Source organism: Pectinophora gossypiella, chromosome 15 (assembly GCF_024362695.1).
Source record: "Pectinophora gossypiella chromosome 15, ilPecGoss1.1, whole genome shotgun sequence".
NCBI lineage: Eukaryota > Metazoa > Arthropoda > Insecta > Lepidoptera > Gelechiidae > Pectinophora > Pectinophora gossypiella.
The window spans coordinates 7614069-7628974 of record NC_065418.1 but is presented as its reverse complement, the minus strand read 5'-3'; the positions used below and the strand labels follow the sequence as shown (position 1 = coordinate 7628974).

Below are 14906 nucleotides of genomic sequence, written 5' to 3'. Positions count from 1 at the left end.
ATACATGCCATTAAATAAAGGTATTTTCTTATGTGTAAATCTTATATCTCTGAGGCGGTACCAACTTAAAACTACATCGAGCCACTGAACCGTCCCTGAGCTGTTGCCAAACTTACCAATGGCTAAAGTATTGGAATAACGTTTGTTTGCGCGTTCCAAATGTATCACTGTTATTAGCGAGCGAAATGAAAGATGACCAACTCAGTATTAATGTATAATAAAGAGTAAAAGATCACAAAATTATAATAATGTAAAAAACCTAACTTACACCCCCGTTGCTAAGCGCCATACAAAAACAATACCTAGGCAACGGGGGTTGCCAGATCTGACGCCAACATCTCTCCCCCCTGGTAAGAACCGAAGGTCTTACCAAGCTATGGCGTCAAATCCAGCTTAGCCAGTTTGCGCGCAGGTCGCCTAAGGACCCCTGCGCTGGTCCTTACTTCCGCTACTCGCACGACGCCGTCTTTGCCAGGGAACACCCGCACAACCCTGCCGCGAGGCCAAACCCCGCGGGGCAAATTTCCGTCACAAATCATCACCAAATCCCCGACGTGTAAATTAGAAAAGGCGTTAGATGGACCTCGCGGCAAAAGATTGGGCAGGTATTCCTTTACCCAGCGCGCCCAAAACTCATCAGCGAGACGAATAGCCTTCTTCCACGCTTGCCTGCTGATCAGATCGTCATTTGAAGACTCCGGAGTGGGCAAAGAGGCAAACGACCTCAACAGGAAGTGGTTCGGCGTCAGGGCTGGCTCATCTTCATTGGCGACCGGTACGTGGGTCAGAGGCCTGGAGTTAACGATATTTTCAATCTCAGCTAAAAGAGTTACCAGGATCTCCTCTCTGGGAGCCTTTTCTCGCAGAACAACCGAAAGGCCTCTTTTCACGCTTCTCACTAAACGCTCCCAGGCCCCTCCCATTGACGGAGCTGAAGGAGGAATAAACTGCCACTCGATGTTGTGAGACGCAGCAAAGTTCATAACGTGAGAGTGGTCAACTGCGGCCCAAGCTTCTCTCAAAATACGGTTTGCACCAACAAAGGCCGTCCCATTGTCCGACAGGATCTTGACGGGGCATCCACGGCGAGCAATAAATCTTCGAAGAGCCATTATAGCGCTGTCTGCAGTTAAACTTCCCACCACTTCGAGGTGAATCGCCCTTGTCACCAGACACGTGAACAACGCCACATAACGCTTTTCTCGGGACCTCTTCACCGTTACTTCGAGCGGACCGAGATAATCAAGTCCAACGAACGAGAACGGCGGGCGATGGTGCTGAAGCCTCTCTGAAGGTAGATCGCCGGTGGGCGGAAGCACAGGTTGAGCCCTCTTGATACGGCAGAACTGACACCTAGAAGCGACAAATCGAACAGTGGGCCGCAGGTGAAGGATGGCATACTTCTGGCGTAAATTGTTAACCACAGTCTCGTTGTTGCCATGCAAAGCTTTGATGTGATAGTCAGAAATTAAAAGGCGTACCGTTGGGTGTCGACCATCTAATATTATTGGCTTGGTAACTTCTGATGAGACTTCAGTGACTGCACTAATCCTGCCATAAGCTCTGAGAAATCCAACATCATCCAGCCGGGGGCCAATCTTGTGTAAGCGGCTTTTCTTAGAAACAAACTTTCCCGATTTAATGCAAGCAAGTTCTTCCGTGAAGGCGTCTCGCTGAGTCTGCTTGAGCAGAAACTCTTCTGCGTCTCTGACATCTCGTGCGAGCAGCGGGCGTATACCTCTACATAAAGAACTCCCCGAACGCGCCTCTTTGTCCTTCAATAACCGCGTGAATTGAATAACCCGTGCGGTTACACGCAGTAGTCGTTGCCAAGTAGAAAAATGTTCTGCGGACAAAATAACATAATAAATATCGGGGACCTTTTCCCGAGGTCGCAGTTCTGAGTTCACCTCAGAAGAGGAAAGTTCGGATGGAGTTATTTGCGGCCAAGCTTCCTCCTTATCTTTTAAAAAAGAGGGGCCATGCCACCACCTTTCCAAAGAAGACGACACGAGACGAGTAGCATCATCGGCCACATTAAAAGCCGTAGGGACCCAACGCCATTCACTGACTTGAGTGTGTTCCGCGATTTCTCCCAACCGATGACTTACAAAGGCTTTATATTTGCGGGAGTCACTCCTGATCCAGGCTAAAACTGTTTTAGAGTCGGACCAAAAAACCCTACGAGAAGCCTGGCCGCGGTGCTCACTGCAGATTGTTTGAGCAAGTCTTACACCGAGTAAAGCTGCCTGAAGCTCGAGGCGTGGAATGCTAACCGATTTTAGAGGGGCGACTCTAGATTTACTCGCAATGAGAGCGATCTGAACGGAACCGTCTTCAAACAAAAAACGCCAGTAAGCGACGCATGTGTAAGCTACTTCGCTAGCGTCTGTAAAGACGTGAAGTTCTTGTGAGATGAAAGTTGAAATAGATTTATACGCACGAGGTATATTAAATGCATTAACTGACTTAATGTCACGGTACCACTCTTCCCACTGAATACGTTCGGAAAATGGAAGAGGAACATCCCATGAGCTCACCATCCGCCACGTTCTTTGAAATAAAATCTTTCCTATTGTGACTTTAGGTTGCAGAAGTCCTAAAGGATCATAAATCCGCATAAGATCTCTAAGAACTTGACGTTTAGTGAACTTGGAAGGTAAAGGTATATTGACATCAACTTTAAAGCTAAAAGTGTCCTCTTGGGGGTTCCAATGCATACCCAAGACGCGTACATCAGGCTTAGAAACGCCTAAATTGAGGTCGACATTACCAGTGCCCTCTTTCCAAAGATGAGACGGAATGTGTTTAAGACACTCAGTATCATTGGACACCCAGGATCGCATCTCGAAGCCACACTGAGCATGAACATGAAGGATGTCAGCTGCGAGACGTGCAGCCTCTTCTGGACTATCCACCGAACCTAAGAAATCGTCCATATAATGATCTTGAATAATCGACCTTGTGGCCTCGGGATATTGATCCTGGAAGTCTTTTGCATTCCTGTTTTTAATATAAATAGCCGTGAAAGGAGAAGCTGATGCACCAAATATTAAAGACGTCATATGAAATTCCTTCAGCTGACCCTCTGGAGAGAGCCAAATATAGCGTTGACAATCCCGATCTTCCTCCCTGATTTTAATTTGGGGAAACATTTCCCTTATATCCCCGTTTAAGGCGATTTGACCCTCGCGAAATCGCATTAGGATACCTAACAAGGATTGTAGAAGATCTGGACCAGGAAGTATGAGAGTATTCAAACTGACACCCGATGACTTCGCCGATGCATCGTGTACTATACGCAACTTTCCTGGCTTGTTGGGATTTGTTACCCCGAAATGCGGTAAATACCAACGGCGTGAAGATGAACTTGGACTATTATGACTGTCAAGACATTCTTCGGCATAACCCTTCTCCACATAAGCCTCAATATTAACCTTGTATAAACGCGCGTACTCCTCATCCTTGTTTAGTTTCCTCTGTAAACTTTGAAATCTAGACAAGGCAAGGTGATAGCTGTCCGGAATATGAGGTTCATCTTCTCGCCACGGTAGACCGACTTCAAACCTCCCATCATCTAAACGACGAGTCGTTTTATTTAAAATATCTAAAGCTCTTTGATCTTCCCTACTAACTTTTTCATCGAGTTTAATACCAATAGAGTCCAGCCGATAGTAATCTTTAATAAGACTCTCCAATTCAATGTCAGAAGAGCTGGCAGCACTTAGATGATTAATAGAATTTCCATAGAAAGAACTTCGAGGAAGGTTACCAAATAAAACCCAGCCAAGGGCGGTGCGAATAGCTGCCGGCTGCGGCGCGGTGCCTACTCTATTCTCCCTAGATAGCAATAGATGCCAATCGGAAGTACCTATTAATACTTTAGGCGTAGCCATGTCAAACACTAACTCGGCAGCGATGTCTAAAAGGTGCGGGAAGCGAGTATCCTTCACCGTGACCTCTTGCGGTCTAAGTTTTAAATGAGGAATAGCGCGAGCTTTGCGGACGGTGTAACTTTCATTACAATATCTACCGCGTATTTCGAAATCTACAAACTTAACAGGGATATTATCGCTCGTTCCTGTTATGGTTTCAATACACATATTTTCTTCAGTTCCAGAAACACCTAGCTTATTAGCTAACTCCGCATCGAGAAGGGTAACTGTGGACCCGTCGTCCAAAAGAGCAAATGTCTCTACTTCGCCCTTAGGGCCAGAAAGTATCACAGGCAATACTTTCAAAAGCACAGAAAAATCATTGCCGGACGCGCATGAATACGAAGTACTGGTGATATTATTTTCTGAGTGTGATAGAACCTCATTAGTATGCATAAAACCTTGTTTACTATTTCTCGGTTTGATTTCTTTTTTAGTGCTGTCACTAATGACATGAGTTGACGTTGCTATGGGAATGACAGAAGACGTGACATTGTTGACAATGGGATGAAATGGAAATTTCGAATTATCGGAATGAATGATTTTATTATGAAACTGTTTACAACCATTGATGCCACATGGCTTCGTCTTGCAGAACTTATAGTTGTGCTTGCCTTTACGTAAACATTTGACACAAAGTTTGTTCTCGCGGACCCAAGCTATGCGATCACAAATGTTCAAAGCCACAAACTCCGGGCAACATTTAATATTATGACCACTAACTGAGCAATACAGGCATGACGAAGACATGTTAACATCTGTTAACGGTTGTTCTAAAGATGATGAGACGACATGATGAGCTGATGCGGTGTGAAATGAACGAGGGTTACGCTGCGAAAATCCAGGCAATTGCGGCCCCGGCGACCTGGGTTTGTCGCCGTGAGGGGGCACGTTAAACACTTCGTAGACGCCGAAGTTGGCTTGCTTGTCCGCCTCCACCTCGAGGAAGCGCGCGAAGATGTCTATCTGCGGCTGGCCTGAGACGCAGTGCTCTGCAGCGTAGTCACACCACTTATTTTGCAGCAACGGATTCAGTTTGGACACTAAAATGTGAATAAGTTCCGGTGAATGTAAATAAGGTGATTCGCCTAATAAATTGACTATACTAACACAGTTTTTTACTCTGCTAGCAAAAATAGCCAACGAGTGGGAATTCCCAACTTTAGGCAAGCTTCTTATTGAAGCTAGTTCGTTAAGAACAATCTGCTTGGGGCGTGCAAATCGTGACTCTAACGAGCGCATGATAGGCTCGGGGTCAGTAGAACATAGCAATAGAGAAAGAACAGCTTCTTTAGCCTCTCCACTCAAAGCATTACGTAGCCTAGCTATGTTCTCGTTCGCACTGAAACTAGCCTTAGTATCGTCGAATGTACGCTTAAATAATAGCCATTCAGACATATTTCCACTAAAGGAAGATAGCTGAACCTTACACTCAGACCTTTCACTAGGCTTAGCTAAAGAAACAATGGCATTAGTAAGTTTCTCAATGTCACTTACCGGGGATGTGGTATTATTACCGTAACGTTGGGGCTGAAGGTGCAGATCATCCTTGTGTAGCTGGCATGGTAAGAAAACTGGTGCGTCAACAGCAACAGTCTCCGGTGAACCCTGCGTGGCTTCGCGCACGTGCTCCATGGCTGGGGCAGCGTGCACTATAGGTGTACCCACGCTCTGTCCACACGGAAAACTCCCCAAGGGAGCCGCCGTACCAACTGTGATCGATGCTGCTCCTGCAAAGTCACTACTCGCAACCCAGTCAGCAGTGTGACTGCTCCTGGCGCTCATCACCTCCTCCGCCTCAAGCGCCGCGACTGTCGCCTCATAGGAGGCTTCCACGGCCTCGCGCTCGGCTGCAGCGACTGCGGCTGCGGCGGCTGCTTCATTCTTAGCGATGTCCGCGAGCCGTTGCTTGCGAACTGCTTCAGCAGCTTTGACGCGAGCGGCCGTTGAGGCGCTCGACGCGGACGAGTTCGAGTGTGTTTTACTCGCTTTGCTACCCCCCAACACTTTACTGGTTTGCGATCTCGTCATCATTTTCGTAAGAAATTTACGATATGAAAAAATTTTGAATTTTGAAAAGAAACTGGTTTATAATTAAATTGACTCGAAGGACCACGATATTAGCGAGCGAAATGAAAGATGACCAACTCAGTATTAATGTATAATAAAGAGTAAAAGATCACAAAATTATAATAATGTAAAAAACCTAACTTACACCCCCGTTGCTAAGCGCCATACAAAAACAATACCTAGGCAACGGGGGTTGCCAGATCTGACGCCAACAACTGTAACAATCGCGACCGCTACAACTGCAGTTTATCCTACACCGGCTCCGCAATCTCAAGTGCCCATTCTATGCGTCGTCAGCCCATAATGGGTGGGCACAAATGGTGCTATTTATCGTAAAATCGACACTAAAAACAACGTTACATGCCGTTTCGGCGGAGCATGTAGTAAATTTTATACTCATTCGAAGCACCCGAATAGAATGGTCGCAGGAAAGTTTTACTGTTATAGTAATTGAAACCGATATGGCCTCAGTTCAAAGATTCTGCGGCTTTACGCAGAGCTACGCAATAAAATCGTATTTTGTTTACCTCCGCGTGCAATAAAAGGAAATTTTAATAGTTCAGTTCGATTATAATGGAAATTTCGTGGAGTACATATCGTTGTCACTTAAATCGTATTAAGTTTGATGAAAGTGCCGCAGGATTCAGTCGTAAGATTGTTACAAGTAGATTTTAAAGAGTCATTAAACATACTGTGCCCTTTCCGAACAAATTGCGCTGCAAAGCGGCACAAAAATGGGATAAAAGCCCCAAAATTTATGCCCAGGGCTCATCGTGGACCATTAACACGTAGTAGCGTTCTGCATAAAACATTAAAACGTCACGACACCGCGCCTGCAGTTTTATTTACGAGACACCCTGTATTAACAATTTTCAATTATTTCATGCCCTCATGAGCGTCAGGTGTCCCGTTTCCTTTTACCAAAATTCATTCGTCAAATATTAAAGCTGCAATGATACACTCGCTACTCGTTGTCGGTATTACGCAGTGTTAGGTCATATTTCAAAGATTTTTAGATACATTTTGAACTGAAAAAGTTCTGAAAATATGTAAAACGAGAGTTGAAGTATTTTTAAATTCCTACATATTTCCCTTTGTGCGAAAAAATGTTTGGTTATATTGATATATGAAAAATAAAAAATATGTTGAGACCACATGTACGCAGAATTTCTGTGTACATGCGATACTCGTATACGTAAGTACTTAGACTAAATAATATTTTGGACTCCTTTTTTCTGGTTCGCGTTTAAAATATTACTTTATTCACATAGTTACCTACGTAGGTGCAAGATAGAAAATCCTTCTAGAAAATGTGGACTTAGTTATTCAGCAACAAATGTTGAGTCGATTTTAGTCGCCCACTGAATTTTATCACATTTTTCGCTAGGAGAAACATGGCCGTAGAAAAAGAACCCCGGGACAGAATCTATTGAATTTTGCCTCATAGGAAAAGCATAAGCTTTCATTACTTGCAAGTCTCATCAGTGGAGGTTCTTGGACCAGTTTCGCCCATTCTCCTTTGAATAAAAAATACAGAACGGAGAAGAATACATTTACCAGCAACAAACATTGGCTTTTTAGGGTGTATTACAAATTTTTTTAAAAAATTGTTGGTAAGAAAAGTGTAATAAGTAAAATATAATGCTTGTTTTTTTGGTTAGGTATATGTATTGTTTATAGATAGTGGGTAGGCCCGCTACAAGGTGGACGCTGGATGCGGGTAGCGCAGGAACGACAGTGGCAGTGGGCGTCGTACGGCCTGATGATGATGATGATGTTGATTGTTTATAGAGTAGGGTAGATATTTTTTCCCTTCATCTATTGCTGTTTAATAAAGTTTATTTACCACTCAAAAGTCTAGTCTTTACCATGAAGACACAGCATCAAGATAGCTAAAGATAACAATATTAATCCGAACACTGTATAATGTTATTAATGTTATGTTGCGTTCACAGGGAAGCATGATCAAGTTTTGTGGGGTCAAACTTTGGTTGCTCCTGCCGACATAGGATCAATAAGTTATATCTAAGGCACAGGTGGGTTTACATGGAGCTAGGTAAATCGAATCATATTAGATTTCAATGCAGTCAGTAACAGACACCTGGCGGGTCGCCCGAGATAGAAAACGCGGAGATTCTTCGATATTCCATTATATGAACTTATAGGTATTATATCTTGAACTGAAATGATCCTACGCCCTGATGTACACTTTTGTCCTGAAAGTAATTTGAACAAACTAGTTTTTATATACAAGGTACATGTAAAATGTATCAGATATATTTAATGAGATCGAACACTGTGTTTATGTTTTTGATGAGAGTGGTCGAAACGAAAGTAGTGTGTCAGGATCGTAATAGGTGGAATTCCGTAGTCTCTACCCTAACGGGAAATAGACGTGATCTTATGTACAATATAAGCGTGGTCATGAGCAATATAATGTACCCACTTTAGGACTCTGCCGCACTAACATATTTGACATTTAGTGAGACTTACAGTTCAATTTGTCAAAGAAGTTAATGTGACATGGTACCAAAGTGTATACATATTAATGCTCGTGACCGTTCTTAGATTTCAGAACAAAAACTAGTTAAGTCTCCAATGCGTTACTATGGAGGAGAAGTCATAAAGATATTTTACCAAAGAAGTAATTAAAAAGATAATTGAAAATTAAAAAGATAAAAATGATATTAAAGTGGAGGATCGTATTTAGCATTTTTATCAATCTAGTCACGCTCTGTCGTAATGAAGTGGTACGTTTGTCACCGTAACAACCGCCGAGATCGCATTCTAAGTCGCGATAAAAACCAAATTTACTACTGCCTTAATGGTAATGGAGTAGACGATGAGCTCAGTTGTATGTACCTACTTACAGTACTGAAAACTGGTATCAACAATAATACAACACGTGGTCTTTTATGTTTTTGTAGGTTATGATATTGTAGGTATGTATTCTCACGTAGTATATTTCTCACACAGTATATTTCTCATGAAGTATATTTCTAGTATTTTTCACCTGACAGTTTTACTGGCTACCTACCCTACTGACTACCGACACCGATACTCTCAGTCTGAGTTTTAATTTTTATATGGGGCTTGAAAATCCTGTGCTGCAATATATGCATTACATCTTTTGGTTTATTTGAAGTTTGAGCCATTTGCAGTAAAGTTGGTTATATTTTTTTATATCGTTATATTATAACGTTTTATATATGGTTATAAAAGTATAAAAAGAAAATTCCGCCACAACTATTCTAAACTTAATATATCCATTTCACAATGAAATATCTAAAATTTGTTGAACATAAACGAGCACAGGGGGAAATCCACAAAATCTTCTATCTCAAATTGTATTTGAAATATCAAAAACGTGAGATGAAAGCTGGCTGGCCAAATCTAGATAATGCAAATATACGATGCCTAGCGAATGCGCTCTGCGGAACTCTTTGACCGTTGGCTCACATAACATTTGAAAAGTTGAAAACCCTCACCTCACGCAAGGTTTTTGGAAAAATAGAAACGATATTGAATTTGAATTACATTGCTTTGGTATAACTCTGTAGGGTTTAACAACAGATATTGCGAAGACGATATGAGTATTAATATTCAAGTTCAAGCTTGTGTTTAGGTACTTCTAGAATGTACATTTGCATAATTGATATAATAACATCGCGTTTAAGTTGATAGGTAAAATGTATTTTATTTACTTTCTGATTTACTGTCTGACATTTTCTTTTGATTTTCACCAGTAAAGGTGAAACAACTTAATTTTCGATGAAATGTCGTAACTCATTTATTCACTTTCTGAAATATTATGTAACACCGGAACAAAGGCTTAATGCTATTATAAAACCGCTATTAGCCATAAAATTCGTTCCAATGTTATAAATAATACGGCGATTTCCGACACCTTTATGTTTTATTCAGGCCATAGGTACGTGTTAACGATCCCGATGAAACTCGATATAAATTTTGTAGGCTTCATTCCATTTTATAATGAAAAAGTCGTTATAATACCGCGTATGATCAGCTCGCTGGACGATATCGTAAAAGTCAAGATTGAAATCATTCGACAAAAGCGTTGTTTCATCGAATACCATATTCGAGATTAATTTGATACGTCTCCAGATATGCAATCAGGAAGGTCGTTTAAAAGGTTCGTGTTTTGTTATATGATGTTATGTAAAATTTTCATCGTATTTCCTACAACATAACAGCATTTCACGGCTAAATTCTCAACTCGGGTAGTCTGAGCTACATTCATAGCATGATGTACTCGTATTAAGTACCCACAATCCCACACCTCACCGAGCCTTCTGGTGACCAACGCTGATAAGTGGTGAGCTGTATCACAGTCTATGTGTGTTCATTTTGCATACTTGTCGTGTTTTACATTGATTTTATAGTAAAGTTGTGTTTAACCCATACTTTCATGATGATAAAAATCTTTTTCTTATCGTGTGAGTTGTGAGGTAGAATACCAGACTCATGAACCCTGGTGTCAGGGTTACGATTGAGCCGCGAAAGGCCCCATAAAATAAAAATATATTTAATAATAGTATTGCCACATAGAAATAAAATTGTAAATAGTATTTTATATATTTAAGGTAGGTTACGTTATGTGGATAATAAAAGTCTCGTATTTTTCACTGCTCTGCAGAAATATCGGTGTATTGTTTTACAATTATTTTCAAAGTTGAAGTAAAATACAATACACTTACTATATTTGAGTTTTTATTTTTGAATACAATCCCGGTAGGTCGCCTTCGAAAAACATTATGAAATGTAGCAATTTTGGTATTTCATTTTAAGCTGGAATACAATAGGTAATCCATTGCATGTCAGTGCACAAAAGCAATATCGGCAATGAGAACCACCATTCGTTAAACATCCTTTGTAAAGTTGTGAAAATATTGGATAGTATTTCACTAGTAGATCGTTTTTGTGAATTGAATCTTAAACGGTAAAAGTTTAGGTGCTTAGCTATGTTCAGCAAACTTTCGTAGTGAATGAAAGGTCGGTTTGTAAAATATTGCGCTTTTTGCCTCGGAAGGCAGGCACTGACTGCATAAATAATATCTTTTGGATGGAGCTAACTCGTTGGGCGTCAGGTGAACGATTACGATAAGTGATAGTGGATTAGAAATAGGATTAACACAAACATTTTTCGTAAATGTTTGTGAGACTGTCCTTTGTTTGGTAAGCACTTTTCAGGCTTGAATCACCTGATTGTCCGAAAAAGTAAGATGGTGCTTCGGAGGGCACGTCTTTTTTTCCGTCGCAAAAGTATGGAACTGAAAATAATTAAAAAAAAAACACAAAAAAATTCATGAATATCAGACTGAAAATTCCACTTGATATCAACTCAGAATCATGGTCTGAACCATCCCCCTCAGTATTCGTTACGATGTCACTAACACCCATACCTACTTGTATGGCTACCGTATGTACTTGTGCGGGGTGTAAGTGACATCGTAACGAATACTGAGGGGGATGATTCAGCTGATTATTCTGAGTTAATGTCAACTGGAATTTTCCATCGCAAAAATATAGAATTGAAAATAATTTTAAAAAACTAAAAAAAAAAAACATGAATTTTGCGACGAAAAATTCCACCTGATATTAACTCAGAATCATGGTCTGAATCATCCCCCTGAGTATTCGTTACGATGTCACTAACACCCTGTATAGGCTGTTTATGTATGGCGACTTGCCTGCTATGTTGGAGTGGACAAAACATTTTCGACTTTTAAAACATTCCCAATGTGATAAGCAGCTGATAATATCCTATTTTTTTCATTTCCAATGCAGCAGATATATAACCACCTACAACTCCATGAAACTCTATTTACCTAGTTGGTGTGAAGTCCGTCCTCTCGTGCACTAGTAGATGGCAGGAATGCATGAGTCCACGAGTGGCCAATAAATAACAAATCAGTCACAAGCATAATGGGGCCGTGCCTCAGCGCCAAGAAGTTAAAGTTGGCCAGAGTTCAAGCGAAGTTCCTAGTCGGCCCTGGTTGCTGGGAGGTAAGTACAGTCATGGACAATATCGTGCACCCACGATAGAGCACTGTCACATTAACTTAATTTGGCTAAAAAATAATGTGACATGGTACGAAAGTGTGTCAGTCAAGGTTGACAGAATTACAAGACATCAATAGGTGTATTTAAGAAAGTGAAGAAATTTTGAAATGTCGCGTATTTTTTTTTAACAATAAACATGATTGTAATTGGAAATTAGAAAACTTTTGTGTTAACTTTCGATTGTGACCATTAATCAATACTTTAAAAATTCACGCCAGCAGTTGTTACTGGTATAGATGTATGGTAAACCAACAAATAGGTATGGTAGGTACAAATAGATAATTCATCGTTCTGAAAAGAACATTTCCTACAGTTGACTCATCATCATACAATAAAAATCTACAAAATTAACCTGGAGCTACTTAAACAATACATTATAAAACAATGCTTTCTTGCAGTTTCTTTTCCCCAGCAGGTTGTGAGAAGCTGCAGTAGTTTTAGGCTAAAGAACGTTCGTTATTTAAAAATTGACGATTCATAGTGTAACTATGTTACCTATTGAATAAAGATAGAAGATATTTTTGAATTTGGATGTGTTCGATAACAAATTTAAAAAAGGAACAAACGGACTTTTTACACCACAAAATGTATTGTTTGAGTTCAACTTGACGATTACGTACCGCGGCAGACCATTGCGCACAGTCGCAGATGAAATATTCAAGCAAATACATCGAGCCGCCCGGACCCGTATATTTCGACGAGAACCGGATGAAACTGAAAATTGTTTCAGTGGACGCCCGGTGCAAATAAAAAAAGAGGATTTACATTCAAAAAAGCAGTGGGAGGAAAATCCGTAACTGGAATTAGAATATGGCACCTTGACTGTTTCAATCGGTGTCCGTCTTGTACCAACGGAAAATTACCAACATTTTTATATCATCATCATCACCAGCCCATTAACGTCCCCACTGCTGAGGCACGGGCCTTCCCTATGGATGGTTAGGGAGATCCGGCCTTAAACCACCACGCGGGCCCAGTGCGGATTGGTGGTTATTAACGACTGCTAATGCAGCCGGGACCAACGGCTTAACGTGCCATCCGAAGCACGGAGGAGCTCGAGATGAAAACTTTTATTTTTGTGGTCACCCATCCTATGACCGGCCTTTGCGAAAGTTGCTTAACTTCAACAATCGCAGACCGAGCGCGTTTACCGCTGCGCCACCGAGCGCCACCGAGCTTTTATATAGTATAGTTTAGTAAACTTTATATTTAGAAATCATTTAGAAATTACTCCTCAGTCAGACACCTATATCTAAACACCTTTATTATTATTTCGAATCGGATAATTAAAGAGTCGGTATAACTACATAATATAACCATTATCTTGGATCACCTATACATACATACATACATACACTCACGCGTTCCCACCGGGGTAAGCAGAGATTATGGAATTAAGATATGTTTCGATCCTGACAAATTCTCTTGCTTCCTCCACATTCATCAATCGTTTCATATACGCACACGTACGCCGGCTGGAATTGTCTAATTTTCTTTGGGAACATTATGACTATGTTTTTACATATATTATTATTACAATCACTTTTTTAATATTAAATATTGGTATCTAAGTCAAAATAGGTAAGTACCTACATTTCATAATTTATTTTACCGACCACATTATTCCAAGTCTCTTCCTAAAGCATTAATGAAAATAAGCTCGAAATAAATCCTTGCGTTTAAAAATTAAATTAAAACCCAGACCGTTGGCATTAACTCGGTCACGTAACCACTTCGAGGAATTAGTCCTGGGACATGATCCTCGTTGGCCGTCTAGAAATCCCTTCAAATTGAAATTTAAGACCGTAAAAAGTTTAGTCTACTTACGTACCTTTTCCATCTGCATACTATTGGAATAAAGATAATATTTCATAAACGCAAAAGGGGGCGGCCTAAAAAGATCTGGCGACGTTCGGTTGACCGAGAGTTAAAAACTCCCATGATATCATGGGAGCAAGATAAAGAAGCTGCAAAAGATCGCGAGGAGTGGAAATCTGTTATTCGAGCCCTACGGTCACGAGTATAAATATGTATACACTTTGGTATCATGTCACATTACCTTTTTTTGACAAATTGAACTGTAAGTCTCATTAAATTTAAAATATGTTAGTGCGACAGAGTCCTAAAGTGGGTAGGTACATTATTTTGCTCATGACTGTACATCCCAACAGGGGATAAAAGGATTAGAAGAAGAAGAAGAAAGATAAAATTTTACTGTACCTTCTTTGCGCGGTAAGAATTAGATCTGTCTGTGTGGTCATAAAATACGGAATAATACGTGTGGTGTGTCGGGACATATCTGCCATATGCATTCGGAAAAGTGGGCCAAAATTACACCTGATTGGTTCCCACAAGGTCGTCGACGTCGAGGTAGACCACGACGACGATGGAGGGACGATCTAGACGCCTTCTAGAACACCTGGCAGAACGGTGCCCAAGACAGGGAGGGTTGGAAAGAGAGGGGGGGGGGGGCTTTGCCCAGCAGCGGGACATCAATTAGGCTACAGAAAAAAGTGTGGTATGTACGTCAGCCACTGTGATATTAGGCCGTCGAGATTAGGCTGATCGATTCTTTTCTATTTAACAACACGAATTGGGTTTTAAGTGTGAACCTATAGACGAAAGTTGTTTGCGATAGATGTCAAGATAAGACATGTGAATTCATTTTGTTTGTCAGAAGCGGAAAATGTTCACTTTGACGAATCTGGAAAATTATTGAAAAAATACGTAAATATTATTATAATTATATTAATTGACACATTTTTTGTTTTCCGTAAGTCTCACTTTGTGAACGATCCCGATAGATGGTCTCTATAT

At 40.8% G+C, this 14906-nt stretch overlaps 1 protein-coding gene across 1 annotated transcript; it reads right to left on the bottom strand.

Moving 5' to 3' along the window:
- Positions 1-374: 374 nt before the first annotated feature.
- Positions 375-5969, bottom strand: LOC126373455 (uncharacterized). The gene has a single exon (XM_050019614.1). It carries the CDS (start codon positions 5967-5969, stop codon positions 375-377), a length of 5595 nt encoding a protein of 1864 aa, XP_049875571.1.
- Positions 5970-14906: the final 8937 nt, after the last annotated feature.